General features: G+C 34.8%; 1 protein-coding gene across 1 annotated transcript in view; it reads left to right on the forward strand.

Annotated features, from left to right (window-relative positions):
- LOC110101205 (DNA-directed RNA polymerase I subunit 2) overlaps window positions 1-18,160 on the forward strand; it is a gene marked incomplete at its 3' end in the record, with an annotated part of 79,066 nt that extends 60,906 nt beyond the window's left edge. Inside the window, 9 exon segments of the mRNA XM_020829003.2 lie at window positions 2,632-2,744; window positions 4,583-4,710; window positions 4,804-4,883; window positions 13,429-13,670; window positions 13,753-13,917; window positions 14,014-14,178; window positions 14,277-14,351; window positions 17,900-18,003; window positions 18,085-18,160. Coding sequence (XP_020684662.1) covers window positions 2,632-2,744; window positions 4,583-4,710; window positions 4,804-4,883; window positions 13,429-13,670; window positions 13,753-13,917; window positions 14,014-14,178; window positions 14,277-14,351; window positions 17,900-18,003; window positions 18,085-18,160 — 1,148 coding nt within the window.
- Between the last annotated feature and the right edge of the window lie 457 nt (window positions 18,161-18,617).

An 18,617-nucleotide genomic window follows, 5' to 3' on the forward strand; every position in this document is an offset into this window, starting at 1 on the left:
AGATGGTAGTGAGACTTGCAATGCTTTATGGTGCAGAATGTTGGCCATTAAAAGAGAAGCATAATATTAAGTCAAGTGTTGTAGAGATGAGGATGCGCAGGTGGATGAGAGGCTTTACTCTTAGAGATAGGATACAAAATGAGCATATATGTGACACGGTTGGAGTAAGTCCAGTGGAATATAAGATTAGAGAGAGTCGCCTTAGATGGTTTGGTCACATAAAACGATAGTCTTTTGATGACCCGGTTAGGAAAGTAGATGTACTAGATTTGACTTATGTTAAGAAAGTTAGAGGCAGACCTAAAAAGACTTGGTTAAAAATATTAGAAATGATCTTTCTTTATTAGATTTAGATGAGAATTTGACTCGTGACAAGACAATGGAGAAAATGGATTCATTTAGCTGACTTCACATAGTAGGATAAAGGATTGTTGTTGTTGTTGTATAGGCATAAGGTTGACTAATATGTTGAACCTTACCATAAATACTTGTGTCCATTCCATTGAATATAAATTACATACTTTATGCTGCACCAGAGGGATGAAAAGATTGTGAAGAAAGGTTTTCATTCTTCTAGATGCTAATTAAACATCGTATGCAAAATAGGAAATTGAAAGGACCATAAACCCTAACAAATCATGTTTATTTCATTCAAAGTAGCAATGAAATAGTTCACAAGAAAAACTGAGAGCAAATAGAAAACTTGACAACAATCAATATTCAACATACAATGAAATATGATACATATGGCAATTAACAAAACCATAATATCAAACACACACCAACCAATTAACAACTTGATATAAAGAACATGGATGGCATTCCCCAAATAGGATAGCTAGGGCTCACATTGGTAGAAGAAGACTCATCTTGGACGCAATCGTCTAAACTATTAAAAAATTTATATCCAATAACACACTAGAATTGAGGGAAATTGAAAATTTTATTTTACTACTCAGTGTTCCACGAACTTTATGTGACTCGAGGTCCTAATTGACTATAAACGAACCAAAATTAGAAATTCCTTTTAATAGTTTATGTTCTGGTATTTTTTTTTTAAGTTTTAACTCTCCCAATTTCAGAAAGTATAAATAAGCTTATGTTTTCATTGCATACAACCTTACAAATAAATGCAAAAGGAGCTGGTAAATAGTCTATAGGCAAGTCCTTGATAAAAGCATCAAGGGAACCCAGAGAGGAATAAAGAAATCTTATAAGCAAAAGCATAAGAAAAAATTTACATGGAAGTTCTAAGGAAGTACCATAAGCCGAAGAGTAAGAAAAAATACATATGCCATAGTTCCTTCTATGTCTCTCGATTATCAAGACTGTAGCATGTGATGTAAATAGTCAGTGTTTTCGAAGTGCTTAGCATATTCTGATATATAATTATTTTTTCTGCTTAAATGTGCAAAGACCTAAGTGAAGCGAAGCTTTACAAACTAGAACATTTATGATTAGTTTGTCATGTATGCATATTATATGCATAGAATAGTCACTTTGGACACTTAAATCACATTAGATGTCAATTGTTTGGAAAATAGAATGATATCTTCAATAATATTAATTTTTATTCAAATCAATAATGATATAAATAATGAATTAATAAAAAATACTTAAAAATCTTGAATAATTGTGAGATTGAGTGAACAAATAGGATCCCAGAGGTAGAGGTTGCATGAAGTGAGATAGTGAAGATGTGGCACCTAAAAGCATTCTTAGGAAGAAAACTTGTGAGTAAGACGCTACCAATGTCAAAGAACCTTTGACAAAAAATTATAAGAAAATTAGAGGGAATGAATTAGCTAGGAGTGATTAGCTCCAGTGGAAGAAAATGTATAGTCAATGAGCAATGACTTAATGGCTATGAGCAACAATGAGAATAAGCGAACATATACACTTAGTTATTTTGTTGAAAGTTGATTTGAACCATGAGAACTAAACCAAGTTTTCATTTTGAGCTGGAACTTAGCATGGACAATTCAACAACGTGACACTTACACTTTGTTGTAAGCTTGCGCTTCAGCGGCAAGTGATGCATAGGGCTAGTGCATTGCTTCGCATTGTTCCCAAAGCACTCTTTTAACAAATTGCGAGCACATGTTTGAAAACCCATAACACATGTAAATTCTGTACCGAAGGCAAGTTATAACCTTTGATTTTTTCCAGTAATTGGTTTAAAACCAGAGGAAAGGAAAACTCAATAAGTAAAAAATGGATTGTTCTTTGATGCTTGTTGAATTGGAACCCTAGTGAACAATTAACCAAATTTAAAGAGGAAGTCAAAATACATGAAAGCATAACCTGTTTTTAATCGGATCAACATCATAGGCATATTTTGACATAAATTGAAGAAAAGAACAATGCAAACTAAATGAAAATGCGATGCTTGATAATAGTCCTGCTATTCAAGATTACTTTACATTTCAAAGAGTCTATACTTTTATTTATTAATCAAATAGTTTCTTTAATCTTTATTGCTAACTATTTTCTTTGAAAGTAGAATTCTGTTGTATGCGCAAGTTATATCATTTATTTTGATAATTAATCAGAAGGAAAATTACAATCCAGAACTTATGCTCTATAGACTTTGTGCCCGGTGATCCTAATTTTTACTTATTCTATGTGCAGTACTGCTTATTAATAAAATCGTTAGCTACAATGGGAGAGGAGTTGGCGGATCTATTGAGAGCATGATCAAAAGTGGACGACTGGCCACATTATCTGGTCTAAATATGCTTGAGGTATTTGTTGACAAAGTAGTTGTCATGGGCATTTGATATATGGATTAAATTGATAATTACCAACTGCTCTTCTTATTTAGCTCGTCCTCAATTTAATTTTTATTCTAGTTATTAAATGCATAACTTTTTTTGTGTGTGAAATGGATCTGTCTACATTGATACTTGCAAGGTTTATGATTGTTAAGATCATGCACTGAATTTTCATACTTTACTTTTTATTCTAGTAATAGAGCGCATTATTATCTTTTTTGTGAAATGGATGTCTACTTTGATACTTGCACGGTGTATGGTTAACGTCATGCAATTAATTTTTCACGCCATGTCTGTCTACATGTGTTTTCTCATGTGAACTATAGCTGCAATGAGTGAGTCTATAGTAGCAATGAAAACAATTGATGCCATGAATTTTGTAGAAACCTTATGATCAGGTAAGATACAGGTGCTCTTATGTCTTCACATTCAACTTCTTCAACATGTAATTATTTTCATTCCAAGATTTAAGGTTCCTTGGTTTTTTTTTTCTAAAGAGAAAAAAAGTTGAGAGAAAGGTGCATAGTAAATTTTCTTTATTCTTCTTTTTCTCTCTTTCACATGACTATATGAAACAAAAATCCTCATGTTTATGTTTATTGCACTTGTTTCAATGCTTTTATCCACTTTTGAAAGTTAAAGAAGCACCAACCCAATCAATGAAAACAATGTGCAAGGATAGACAACCACTCTTGTCCACTTCATGTCTTTTTTTCATAAATTGAAGCTGTTTGGTCTCTTCAGTTAATCTTGGTGCATGATGTAGACAAATAGATTAAAAAACCAAAGGAGAACACTTAAGGCAAAAAGAAGTTTTCTCAATTCAAATTTTAGTAAGCCAACACCAAACAAACCTTAAAACAAACGAAAGTTAGATAAAAACGAAAACTAACAAAATATAAAAAAACTACCCTCAGAACAACCAACTAATGGTCACATCACATGCATCGAAAAAGTAGGGAAAATGTTTAGTGCTCAAAGACAGGCAAACTAGAGGTCCACCACAGCAACTTGGGCCAACGTTCACCACAAACCCCTCCGGCAAATGCTGCTAAACCGACCAACCGACACCTTCAAAAGCTTGAGAAGAAAGATACAAGTGAGGTGGAAACTTGTGGAGAGAAGTAGGTAAGAAGCCTGAGATGAAATCAAAGAGAGGAGAAGAGAAAGTGGAAATAGCTTGCAAGCTATCCAAGAAGAAACCCCTCAGGTTTAAGTAGTTTTCACTCACCAAAATCAGCTCCCAAATGTCACAAAATAGCCACAGAGGAAGAGAGGGAGCTAAACAGTCCAAACGACCGCCCATTCAAACCAATCAAAAAAGGGGAGGCAAAAGGCCAACAGGCAGCCGGCTGGAGCAGCACACGAAGGGGCAGCGGGACACAACCACTGATGTAGGCAGGGGGGACGGTTGGTCCGTTGGCTGCTTGGTGGCTGTTCGGTTCCTCTTTGGCTGGCCAGGTTCATTCCCTCTGTTTTGGCCCTTCGTTTCCTTTGCCTGCCCGGTTCCTTCCCCCTGGCACTGTCTGTTCGTTGGATGTGTCCTGCTGGCCCTTCGTGTGCTTCTTCATCCGGTTGCTTGTTGGCCTTTTTGTTTGAAACTGGATACTTATGTCCACTATCAATCCTATCCTCCATCAAAATGCATATCAATTTTTAAATTACACAAGCCATTACTTTGTTAGTTTATTCACTTATGTTTGAATCTTTCTTTGTGAAGTGCTTATCACTTGCAATTGCATATTTAATTGCCTTGTTAGAGTGCACTAATTTGATAACATTGACTTATTTTCATCTTACTTCAATAGAGACAAGGATTCACTATTCCTGCAGAGAGGCTCAACTATCTTCGTTTTATTTCACACTTTCGTTCTGTTCACAGAGGATCTTCTTTTGCTAAAATGAGAAGTACAACTGTTCGCAAATTACTACCAGAGTATGATTATTTTCATTTTTATAGTAGAACTGGAAATTTACTATCCACCTCAAAGTTTTTTTATTTCTTTCTTTGTCTTCTTGTTTTGTTCAGGTCTTGGGGTTTCCTTTGCCCGGTTCACACGCCTGATGGGACACCTTGTGGTTTGTTGAATCACATGACTTCTCCATGTCGTAAGTTTTAATCTATTTTATGTTTAGTTTTCTTCAACATTTTCTATATTTGCTAAGACCATAAATGATGGAAGTTGCATATGGTTGCCTTTAATTATGTGATATTGTGGCTATGAATTAAGTTAAAACTGCCTAGGAAACTAACTCATTTTTCTTTTTTATGAAATGGCCAATTTAATTATTGTGAGGGATTGTTATTGGAGTGGGGATAATAAATCATTTTTGATTCACATCTTTTAGATGAGAATGCTTAGGTGGATGAGTGGCTTTACCCTTAGAGATAGGATACGAAATGAGCATATACGTGAAAAGGTTGGAGTAGCTCCAGTAGAAGATAAGATTAGAGAGAGTCGCCTTAGATGGTTTGGTCACATAAAACGGCGATCTTACGATGACCCGGTTAGGAGAGTAGAGGTATTAGATTTGACTTATGTTAAGAAAGGTAGGGGTAGACCTAAAAAGACTTGGTTAGAAAATATTAGGAATGACCTTTCTTTATTAGATTTAAACGAGAATTTGACTTTTAGTAGGACACAATGGAGAAAAAGGATTCATGTAGCCGACCCCACGTAGTGGGATAAAGGCTTGATGTTGTTGTATCTTTTTAAGATAAATTTATAGGCTTTTTTAGTTTTCTCTTGCCTTGCTAATGTGTTAGGCTAGTTCAGCCTGAACCGGCCCAACTCCAGCCGGCCCCTTTTAATGGGTTGGTTCAGGTTTACAAAAGGATGGGCAACTGTAAGAGAGAGGGAGAGAGAGGAGGTGGGGTCCACTAGAGATTCAAATGTTTGGAGCCAGAGGGGGTGGCAAGGACTAATCTGTCTTTTGGCTTTAATGATTAATTGTATGCTTTAAGTATGAGGGAGGAATTATGGCTAGGGTTAGGCTTTGTTTTGGTGGCTGATTTTCGGAATTCTTCTCTTGGTGTCTTAGGCTCTAGATTCGTCTAGGGATTATGAGAGAACGATCCTCCTCTCGAACTGAGGATCAATTGTATCTTGCTTATTTGTTTCCGTTGTTTGATTTCCACCATAAAAAAACTATTGTTTTGCATTTTTTCAATTAGATTCGTGAAGTTTCTCGATGTTTTCATAAATCATGTTAGGGTTTATTTGAAATATTCAAGTATTTCCTATCATAATGCTATTTCTTTAGAGCTTTCTCACATTTCCAACATAATATTTCTGAGTCAGCATATATTTCCTTGCAAAATTGTTTTTTAAGTTTTTAGGGGCTGCGCTTATTATGTTATGGTTCTTTGAGTTGGAACATGAGTGTTGAGTGGTGCATTGACACTTGCAAACATTGAATTCAAGATGCGTTGAAATCTGTGGACGGGGCTTGTGAAATTGAAGGTTGGCCTTGAATTCTCAAAGATTTTGTAGTTAGCTGTGTTACATGCGGGTTAGTGACGAGTGCAGATAGTGTTAGGAATATTAGCTCACAAGAATGATTTGTGTGAGATGGATTGTTAGCAGCTACTACGAAATCAAGTGCTAATGTAAGTTGCATGAGCAAGAGTGGTGTTGGGACTAGGTGTACCTGAGCACTAGAGTGGAATGATAGCATTGATTTGGATTGCTGACAAGGTTTCTAGTGAGCCAATGGAACAAGATTGATGCAATAAAAAATTTGGGAGAGACCCAAATTTTTGATCATAAAAAAGAAACTCTTTCTAGAGAATAAAAGATTACAAGAACTCATAAAAACTAGACAAATTAGACAAAACAAACTTTTATATCATATAAAGACTTACAAACTTTTGACTCTTACAAACAACTCAAACAAACGACTCAAACAAAACACCTAAAGTTGCTTTCATCCATTAGAAGAAGGATACAGGTGGAGTGTAAACTTGCGAATAGAAGAAATAGATTAGGAGTCGAGACGAAGGTTGGAAAGAGCCCGCAGGATTTCCAGAGGGGATGAGAAAGAAGCTTAGAAAGAGCCCGCAGGATTTCCAAAGCAAAACCACTCAGGTTTTGTCCCAAAAATCACATTATCACACTTATTTTTATAACCCAACACATCTATTATATATAGGCATAAGAGGGGAACCAAACAGCCCAAGAATCCCCATAAATGGAATGATAAAAGCCACTAATTTTCCTGCACAGAAATCCCAAACAGCAAGGCAGAAAGTCACGGTTTCCAGCACAGGGAAACCAACAGCGCCAAGGCAATTAAAGGCCACGGCATCGGCACAGAGAAACCCCAAACGTCATAGCAGTTCTCAAGGGAAAGCCACGGTTCCAGCACAGAAAATTCCACACGGTTTCAACAATTCCAAAGGAGGGGCTTCGGTCCCAACAGCCACATAAAGTCACGACAACAAAGAAACCCCAAACGGCACAGCAAATCCAAGGAGAAGGCCACGGCCAGCAGCCAAGCACAGAAATCCAGCAGCTCTTATAGGAATCCCAAACATTACAACAACTATAGAGGAGGAAAAGGCCACGGAACCAGCATGTAATTAACAGATACATTAATTCATGGTAAAAGGAGAGCCAAAGCCACGGTTCCAAGTGGCTGATTCACAGATCCAACAGAAATTAATGCAAAGGCAGCCAAGCCAATCCGTGGGAATTAATGCAAAGGCAGCCAAGTGATAAACTGCAGCAGTCCACTCCAATAGCAGCCCAAGTGATAATAGGGAGATGAAAGGTCAAGTTAATGAAGAGAAAGAAGAGGGGGAAGGAGAAAAGACACAAGAGAAGAAACCTAAGAGCCACAAGGAGGAGGAGATTAATCTAATTAAACTTCAATTTATGAGCTTAAAACACTCTACTAAATATTAATGAGCTGACATTTAGTAGAGGATATTAAAACTCACCAAAAGTAAAACTCAACTTGTTTTGACCCCTCCCCTTGCCTACATCAAAGATCATATGGTATCTTGTTATAAAGTAAGGCGGTGGGAATTAAGCAAAATTATGGTCACTACTTTGGGTGCGGTTGACTGAACTTAAATGTGCATAATTTGAAGGGATTTGGATTTACAACTTTAATCTAAAGACACTTGTAATTTGTTTTTGAATATAAGTTGTTAATCCTTTTTTTTTTTTGGAACAGGCTTGTAATAAAAAATCAAATTGAGTTCAAATCTAATACTCTTTGGAACAAAACATTCAAATTCAAACAAACTTTATCCTAAAGGATGACTAAATTATATAAATCAAATAAAAAAAACATGAAATTGGTACACAATTGAAATTAGCTTAAAAATGTATGTAAATATAGTTGAGCTTTGTTGTTTATGGATTGATTTGGTTTGTTTATTTAATGCTAAGTTTTTACTTAACATTTTGATTGAGCGAGGGGTAGTAAGACAAAAAGCGGGTGAGGAAAAAGAGACATTGGGCGGAGCTCTAAGTATTGGTGTGAACGAAGTTTTGTGCCTATATGTTTCATGAAAAGAAAAATTGAACCTTTTTTATAATCAGTTATAAATGATGTGAGGGCTAGTGAGGGAGAGCCTTTAGTTATTTCAGGGTTGATAGTTTTGACATATTCATCTCACAACAAAATGTTTTGGGCTTTCCAATGATTTATTAACGAGGAATGTAAATGGTAAAGCTTACAAGAAGTTGTAGAGGATGGCATGAACCTGATTTATAAATGGGGACTGTTAACCTCAGGATGTGTCTTTACACAACCTATTCAAATGCGACAAAAAACGACGGATAATGGTCGTTGTAGTTGCACAAAGTCATGTTCAAGATACATTGGACAACTCAAAGTAATCTAAATGTTGATCATTTCATGGAACAGGGTACACCGATGCTCTGGAGCAATGAGGTTACTATGGAGGTACCTACTTTTAATCATTTCAATAGACAATGATGAAATTGTTGACCAACAAACTGAAAATATTGCAAGATTTGATCGAATTGTATATTCTAAAATATATTTAAAAAACATCTAATCATCGCTCAGATTGTTAAATGAAAGAAAAATACGAAATTAACATGCATTCAAGATGATGAGAAAGGTCGACACATGCAAGCAATGAAAATTTTGGGAGTTGAATTGATACACACATTCATTACAAGTTAATTAAAGCTAGATAACATAAATAATGAACTAAATTTAAATTTAAAGTTCCTAGTTTTAATTCTAATTATCTATTAAACAATTAATTTAAAAAATAATTATTAAATTATTTCCTCTTTTAAAAATATATATACATAAGTAATCCTATTATTAGTAATTAAAAAAGTCCTAGAAATCCTTGTCACAACCTTGAAATCTCTACCTGTCGTACACAGTCACACTCAATATGCCCATAGTTCAATGAAAAAAAAAACACTATTCTTATAGGTCTTCTGTTAAACTAGGCCCTTTCACTCGTTTTCCTTCTTCTCCTTGCTTCCAAACCTGATCTCCCTCACGCCTGTAACCCCGCATGCTGTACTTTTCCTCGTCGAAGTCCACCACGGTGAAGCTACTGCAGGCCTTTTGCTCGCACCTCCAGGCAACCAAATGAAATCCCAATCTCAACCACTCTCCCAACCTCTTCAAATCCCACTCCTTCACTCTTTGCAGCTTGCTTTGTCGTCGACAGCCTTACAAGCCTTATGGGTGCCGCAAACTCCTCCCAAAACCACACCTTGCTGACAATCTCCTCATCTTTAGGCCTCTCCATCTCCATGAAACCGCAAAGCTCCCACAAGCTGCACTTATTTGTCACCTTACTACCTCTCTCTCTCTCTCTCTATCTTTCTCTAAACAAAGAGAGAATACCTTGTACTCTTTACCTTTTTTCTCTCTAAATAGAGGAAACAAAAGTTCTATCCCTGTCATTATATCTTTCATTCTTTTCCACTCTCAAACTGTCTTATACTTTCTCTCTAAAAAATTGTTAACAAAAGATAGAAAAGAAAACCCAAAAAATGAGAAGAAAAATATTTGACAAAAGAAATGAAAGATAAAAAAGATTAACTTTTTTAATCTTATCGCATCGTCATCATTGTCATCGCTTGGTGCGCATGCATAAAACACTTAAAACTCCCGAAGTCCGTATTGCGATGTGTTTGGCATGACTAGCATAACTTGTGCGCTTTTCTTATCACGGTAAGAGAAACTCGTAGACGATGCTTGCGGCATATAGAAAGAATATATTGTTTTGCAAATCTCATGTAGATACCCTATATATGCCTGTATTAGTGCAATGGGTTTTGAAAATCTTAGTCATATTCTTTGGTGATCTATCATGCGTGCCTTTTTTAGCATGGTCGGTAGGCATGGACCCTTATAGGTGCTCTAAATACATGGAAGATGATGGGAAGTTTTTGAAATGCAAACTGAATAAACTTATAGGGAATAAGAAATTAATGAATATTTTTTTGAGCAAAATATGATCAAGTGAAAGATCAAAATGCAAGAAGAACAAGATTTGAACATTTAAATATCATACAAGCAGGTTTTGGACCTATAATTCATCTTAAACATGAAACTTACGAAGGACTTGATGACTTGCCAATGAACACAAGCACAACCTCCGCTGCGTGTAGAGCAGTCATAAAACTCTGCAATGCTTGTAAGCGATTTATAAATCTAAGTGAATACAAAATGAATAACGATACCCCTCTTATTCATAGGGAAGGGAAGAATTTCTTTTGAGGTCCACCACGCAAAAAAATAGCAAGCGTGTATGCCTGCTAAAGAATGTGGGCAATATTCGTAGGTGCATCAAAAAGTATGCGAGCACATCAAAAAGCATAAAAGTGCACCGCAAATGCATCGAAAACATAGTGTAAGTGAAATATGTAGATGCTTCACGCAAGTGTATTTTGAATTATAAAATGTGTTTTTTGAATGCATTGAAAGTCTTGCATGACAACTAAAGAAAAAAATCAAGTTGAAATCAAATTACCTGCATGTTCTTTGATAAATGCATCAAACTCTTAAATTTGAGATCTTAGAATGTTGGGTGGGCTCAAATAAAAATTAACTTTTGACTATTCCCAAGAAGCATGCACGAGTACTTAAAAATTGTGCAGGTGTGCAAGCACATCTCACAAATTCATAGAGAACGAGTAAGCTTGTCATGCGAAGTTGCAAATGCATTGAGAAATGTGCAACTGCATTGTGCATCTGCATAAAAAAGCATGTAACTGTACTATGCCATGCATAAAAAAGTGTGCAAATGTAATTTGCAAATACATTGAAACTATGCGTATTTACTAAATTATTTTCAAGTCTTTAAAATTTATATTAACTTCCATGTTTTATGATAAAATTTATATTATCTTCCATGTACTTTGATAAATTTATCAAACTCCTAAAATTGAGATTTGAGGATGCTATGTGGGCTAAATAAAAATAAGCTTAATTTTTGACTCATCTTGAGAAGCGTACATGCACAATATGTAAACACACCGAAAATCATACAAATATGTATGTACACCGTGCAAATACACATAAACAACGTGCAAGTGCATTGTGTAGATGTATCGAAATATCTGTACTCCATCTAAAAAAATAAAGTTTAAATCAAAATACATGCATGTGCTCCAATAAATATATCAAACTTTTTAAATTTAAGGTTTGATAATACTACATTGGCTAAAAATAAGAACTTCGTTTCACCAACATGGAAGCGCACTATGTTGGCTCATCGAAAAGCCTGCAAATGTGTGAGTGCATCACACAAATACATCAAAATCATGAAAGTGTGTCATACAAATGCACTAAGAAATAACAAGTGTATTATGCATCTGAATCAAATACGTGCAAAAGTACTACAATCAAAATCTCTGCATGTGCTTTAAAAAGGGTGTTAAACATCCAAACCTCATGTTTGAGATTGACTCGCAGACAATAAACAAAGTGAACTCAAATTTGATTCAATACTTTATGAGCGAATGAGTAGAGTTGATAAGGTCAAAAATAATAAAATGAAAGCACTCAAAAATCTCGATGATGTCCTTGTTGATTGGAAATCTCAATCGAAGGAGGCATGTTTATAAAATGCGGCAAATTATATAATCAATTATTGTAAGGACCAAGTACCTAAAAAGAAAAAAAAAATTACAAAATTCAAATAATTCAAGTTAAATATATCCTTGAAGCTTAAAGTGAATTCATCTATCCTCCTTAACTGTTTATTGATGGTGATAAGTTTGTTGATGTATTGTTAAGCGTATCACTGTGCTCACCCTCAAACAATCTCTCAATAATAAGATATTGTCATGTGTCCTCTAATAAGTGATTTTGTTATCAAATGACATCACATGTAAACAATTATGAATTGGGTCCTTTGGCTAAGTGATTTTATCACAAAATGATGCTATTACATTACAATTATGACCTATAAGTTCCCCATGGTTTAAAAACCTTGGAGTTGTTAATCATAAGGTACATTTGATAGAGCATAAAATACTGTTTACTGAAGTCAATTTAAATTTGTCCACTTACGTAAACATTCACCCCAAGTCTATAAGTTCTCTTGGACAATGAAATCTATGGCTAATAGTAAGAATCCTTCGATCAAGTTGGGTCAACTAGCTCGTTTAGTTAAGTTGAATATGGTCTATGACAACTTGTGATAATGGAACTATATGATCTTTATTGAGTTCGTTATCATCACCCCCCAATTCAATTTAAGATTTGGGTGGTAAATTTCTCAATCTAAAATTAAATTTACTGCTATTATACGCTAAACATTTAGTTTTTAACTATTAGCCTTGATTGGAAGTTTTTTCTCATCATAAAGAGGGGTAATTAACCATATAAGCACTTGCTCCTACGAGAAACCAGGAGCTAGATCTTAAAGTTCTTGTAAAATAAGAGAAATATTTGTGCAGTGTCTTTTATGCAATCTAATATGCCTTATGAAAATTTAACCTGGAATACTAATACTCTCTTGGTAGAGCCAATGCCCGAATTTTCGGAGCCCACGGGACAGGATTTTGGAAATTTTCAAACTAAAATATCCTGTTAAATCTGTTTACAAAAGGATAATGCTTTTTCATTTTGACTCTATTTTTTGGATAGTTCTCATTTCAAGTGTTACAAGTATGAAAACGGAGGGTTTAACCTTTTGGAAGCCTTGCATGGTACCGCCAAATACATAGTTGTTTGTGAATTTTCATGTTTCTTTTTAAATTTATTTTCCCGTCAAAATAAGAGTCCAACTAATTTGAGAAAAATTGCATTTTTTTTATTGGAAAGCTATTCAGGTTAGTTTTGCAAAAAGTTGCTTAACATTTTATTTCATATGTAGATTGGACATTTAATCTATGAAAATTCATGCATTGATGATGGCCAGGCATTGACGACTCTTTTGGAGAATAACTGATGTTTTCATCGGCAAATGTTGAAATCTCATTTATGATCATTTTATGTCTTCCTCTGAAATTGTTATCAGTTTTAAAATATTTGTTGATCTAGTGCTGGTGCGACTCATAGACATCTTTTAAGAACTCCATGCTATTTTTGTAACCTACATTTTCATCCAGTTTACTTTGCCACCAAAAAAATGTTTGATCTTTTTTTTTTGTCAAGCATAATTTTCTTAACCTTTTTTCAATTGATTTTTCAGGAGTTTCATCTTTCTATGACATAAATGGACAATTAAAAGATTTTCTTAAAATTCGGATGTCCATTCTAGCTGTTTTGATTGCACTTGGAATGACTCCTCTACAACCAAGGCTTGAGCATACCGGTCCTCCTGAAGTTCTTCATGTTTTGTTAGATGGTTGTGTTGTGGGTTTCGTTGCTTCTGCCAAAGTAGAGAAAGCAGTGATGCATTTACGGAGCTTGAAAGTTGCCTCATCTTCCGGTGTATGCGGATTAAAGTTTGTTTAATTTTTTTTTACATCTTTTTATCTTTTGGAATCTTATTCTTGTCAATATGTTGTTATAGATTCCGGATGATCTGGAAGTAGGATTTGTACCATCAAGTGAGGGTGGAGCCTACCCAGGATTGTATCTTGCTACATCTCCTTCTAGATTGATTCGGCCCGTTAGAAATATTTCCTGCACTCCTGATCGAAAAGCCGATATTGAGTTTATAGGCCCATTTGAACAGGTTAAACGGGTTTATAATATATTCTTATTACTAATTTAATACGTAAAGGGTGATATTTTTTGAATTATATGAAATATTTGCTGTTCAAATTGTTAGGCTTTCATGGAGATTAGTTGCCCTGATGGTGGAAATGGGGGAAGAAGAGAATTCTTCCCCGAAACTCATGAAGAGATCCATCCAACTGGAATGCTCAGTATTGTTGCAAATCTTACTCCGTGGTCTGATCACAATCAAAGTCCTCGTAATATGTACCAATGCCAGGTTTTATGTTCTGCTTGCCCGTATATCACCTAATCCTTGATATATTTTCTCTTAACACGCAGTTGACTCATATACCAGATGTACCCGTCTTGTTGCAGATGGCAAAGCAAACAATGGGATTTTCAGGCCAAGCGTTACAGTTCCGTGCAGATATCAAGACATATCATCTACAGGTCAGATTGGTAAAACTGTTACTTATTAATTGCATTAAGTTCAATAAACAGCAATGGCTCTTAAGAGAATTTCTTTTACTATATGCCTTTTGTGTGCTACCTACATATTTACTTGTGGCATTCTTAATAGTATTTTGTCACATTTCAAGAAAAACTTTTGGTCCTTTCTCATTTTTTTATGATTTTGTTTTATCTTACTGCTTGTGTTTAGCATTCCTGATACAAATCTTGAAATAAGCATATTTCATTTCATATGATAGAAATGCTTATGAAAGGAATACAGATCAACAGGATGCAGATCTTTAAACTTTATTTGTGTTTCGATGTTATGCAAGAAGGTTATTAAGTTTATTGAGGAGATTTGCAAATTCTTGTTTAAGGGAGAACTTGGATTAATTATTGACGGTTTTTCTATATTTTAAGAGGAATGTTGTTGATTCACAATTTATTCCTAAGCTTCCAAAGCATAAAGGAAATATCCTTTTTATAAGAACTCAATCGATTGTTAATTCTTTGTAAATTTTCTTCCCAAATTCACAATTAATTTTCTGTTATTTTATTTTATTTTTACCTCTGAAACTGTTTGACTCTTTTAACTTAACTTAGGCATATAGTAGTAGAGGCAAATGATTTTTTTTTTCTGTTGCTTTAAAGCACAACAGACAAATCATACACTTTAGTTAACTAGTTTAATTGCACGTGCATATACGTTTAAAATATAAATAAGAGCATAATAAAAATATAGTTTTATTGAGTATGTTACTAATATTATATTAAAATTAGTAATTATTTATTTATTTTCAAAAGAAAATAGGAATTAAATTGATTGGGCATATACACTTCTATTATTCGTGTCCTTATAACATAATTATAAATTTTCTTAATTTTTTATGTAGTTTTTTTTAACTAATGTTCTAGAAGTATTGTCTTTAGTTATTTAAAATTTAAGAAAAATATTTACTCACTGTGAAACAAAATATTCATTTTAAAAGTATTATAGATGATATAAATGATTGAGATTTATATGTAAATAATTATGCATTCCAATATTGTTTTATAGTTTTATCATAATTTTGGTTTTTCCCTCTTAGGAAATCTCAATGGAATTCATCTCTAGCGTCTTCACCTCCTCCTTAGACTAGGCATACATTTATATTACAATAAGGGGCTGTTTGGTTGCCTGAAAAGAAAATGCAGTGTAAAGTAAATGTAATGTAAAGTAAATGTAGTGCATTCTGAATACTTTAAGCATGTTTGGTTGTCTTCAAAATAAACGTAGGAGAATTATTTCCCTTGTTTGATTAGGTACATTCGGAGTAAAGTAAAAATAGTTTTTTTTTGTAATAATTTATTTTGGAATTAATTAATTACTTAAATTCACAATAATTGTTTTTATTTAATTAATTAAATTTATTAGAATAAAAGTTTATTAACATAATTATAATCTAATTAACACAATCTTATCATAAATATATCCTATTTACTATATAATTAATGATGGATTATACCCTTATTAATTTAGTTATGCCAATCAACTATGTTGCTTAAAAAGTTATTCATTCAACAAACAATTATCGTAAGAAAATAAGCCTACTCACCAAAAGACCAGTAAGGCATCGGGACCGGCCTTCCGATGAGCTTCGTGTACTGGTCCATAACAGCAATCAGCGTCGGTCCGGCGAAGAAGTAGAAATCCAAGATACCACCAATCACTTTATAAGTAATAAGATTCCTGCTATAAAGCACACCAATCCCATTGCTATTAAGCAACAGAACGCTGTGAGCGGCTCCGGTCGGCAATCTCACGTCCATGTAGAAAGGGTGAGAACCATAAAGGTTCGCATTTGGATTCACGGCCGCGATGTTTGCGATCCAAAACGTTAACTTCTCGCCGGGAAATGGGGATGAGGTCTTTGATTTTAGTCGAAAGGTCCACGGAGTCGATCAGTATGAATTCGAGGGCGATGGAGACGGAGCGGGGAAGAACGTGAAACTCTCCCATCTTCTATGATTCGACGGAGCCGCTGGTTTGGCTATCTCTCCGAGTCTTCTCCACATCGCCCAACATCCTCTCCGCAATCCTCAGTTTGATTGCCAGCTTCGTCGCGCGATCGGTGGAGAAATCTGTTGTGGAGACAATTTCGTCAGCGTTTGATTTACCGATGGGGACGGCGACTCCAACGTCGGAGGTGGCCAAGGGACGGAGATCGTCAAGGAAGGTGATAATGATGGTGGCGTAGCGGAAAGCCTCGTGCACGGCCCGGCGGTGAGTGCCGAAGTTGCCGGTTCGGCGTCGACCAATGACATAGATTGCACCGTCGCTTCTCGGCTCCCTCGTCGTCGTTCGACTTCGTTCATTCGCGCGAGAGCTGGTTCTCGAGCAAAGAATTTGAAACCCGCTCATTTTGAGCGGCTTTGGAAGTCGCGGGATCCGCCTCTTGTAATACACGCCTAATGCTTTGGAGGATTTTCTTTTGTTCCGCTCAAAATTAACCAAACAGCCGAATTTAGTAAATACATGTATTTGTTTTACTTTACCCTCCTAATGCAGGCAACCAAACAGCCCCTAAGTCTAATTTCTTAATATAATGATTTATTAATAACGCAAATCAGACAATCCGTTAGCATAGGCATTCGGCATTTGGTAAAGGAGACATTGTTATAACTGATATTTAGAGATCAATTTCTTTTTGTGCAATCACTTCAGAGAAGGGAAGTGTTTGAGATTTATTTCTTCAAATAAAATCAAGGAAATAAAAGTAAAATAAGAAAAATCTATTTAACTAAAATGTTTGAAGGTAAAACAAATAAAACCCTATCACTAATAAAATAAATCATAAACAATTAGAAATTTTTTGACCATGATGGAACATTGGTTTAGGGTCTTAAAAAGTCATGAAAATAGGCCTGGTTTAATCTGTTGTGGCCTCATTTGACTACTTGCAGTGGCCTTTTGCCAGCTATATTTAATCATTGTTTAATGGACGATCTTATTCTACTGACCTTCCGATAAAGACAAATTTATATTGAAAAATAATTTTACCCTTGACAATTGATGAAAGGATAACCACGGCAAATTTCGGAAATAAAAAAGAAAATAATAATGGGAATGATATGTCACTAAAAAATTAAGCACCAATTGACTCTAAAACGGATGCATAAAGGTGGTGATCTCGCTCTACATAAATAAAAAAAGTCTATTCTTCCTCCCAATAATCCCATTTTGTTGAAGGCGTCCAAGAAGCCAAGTAATTTGTGCGATGCCTGTTTTTTTGTGAGAGAATAAATTTGCATCTTTTTTTTTTTGGTAAAATTGTAATTCCGTGCCCAGTGTTTTATCATTTCACAAATCTTATTTTTTACTGCTGGGGTTATTTACGCCCTAAATAATGTGTTGAGTTTGAGAAATGTGCTTATTACTTTTTATTTTTCTAATTTTCTGTTCAGTATGCATCATCTTTTAATGTAGTTAGGATCTGTCATTTGCCTTTCCACACTGATAACCTTTATATCATTGTCTTCTGTCCCATCATTAATGTTTTCTGTAGACACCTCAATCGCCCATTGTGCGGACTGCTTCATATAATAAGTTCTGCCTGGATGAATTTCCAGTTGGGACTAACGCAATAGTTGCTGTTCTAGCTTACTCTGGGTAGATCCTTTTCCTCTTAATTTATGATATTAAATTTCCCTTCTGGGGTTTTTTTTTTATTGGATTATTTGAACTTTTCAGCTATGATATGGAGGATGCCATGATTTTAAACAAATCCGCTGTTGAGCGTGGGCTTTTCCGTGGACATATATACCAGGCTAGTTTTTATCTTTATACCCTATTGTTTGTGAAGAATGTGCTACAAAATTTGACTTCCTACATACTTATTTTTACCCTACATGTACTTTTTTTATGAGCAAAGTATTTATTCCGGCCATTCTATGCCCGTGATTATGCGATTTATTGATACAACAAAATGTTTGAAATTTAATAACTGCATATTTTATTTATTTATTTACTTCTTTAAATATTCATTTGTCTAAAAAGACTTATTTAGTTGAACGATATGAGATACATAAAATTTTCAACTCTTTTTATAAAAGCATGACGTCATTTCCAAACTGCTCTGGTGGTACTATATTGTGAATTCAATGACTATTTAAAGGTTTTGGGTACATTGACACCCAAACTGAACTCATTATTCCAAGTTTAATTTGATAGCGAACTTTCTCTCCTGTTTTATGATAGGAAACACTTGGATTTCCAAGTGTTTC

Source organism: Dendrobium catenatum, unplaced genomic scaffold, assembly GCF_001605985.2.
Source record: "Dendrobium catenatum unplaced genomic scaffold, ASM160598v2 fragScaff_scaffold_662, whole genome shotgun sequence".
NCBI classification, from domain to species: domain Eukaryota; kingdom Viridiplantae; phylum Streptophyta; class Magnoliopsida; order Asparagales; family Orchidaceae; genus Dendrobium; species Dendrobium catenatum.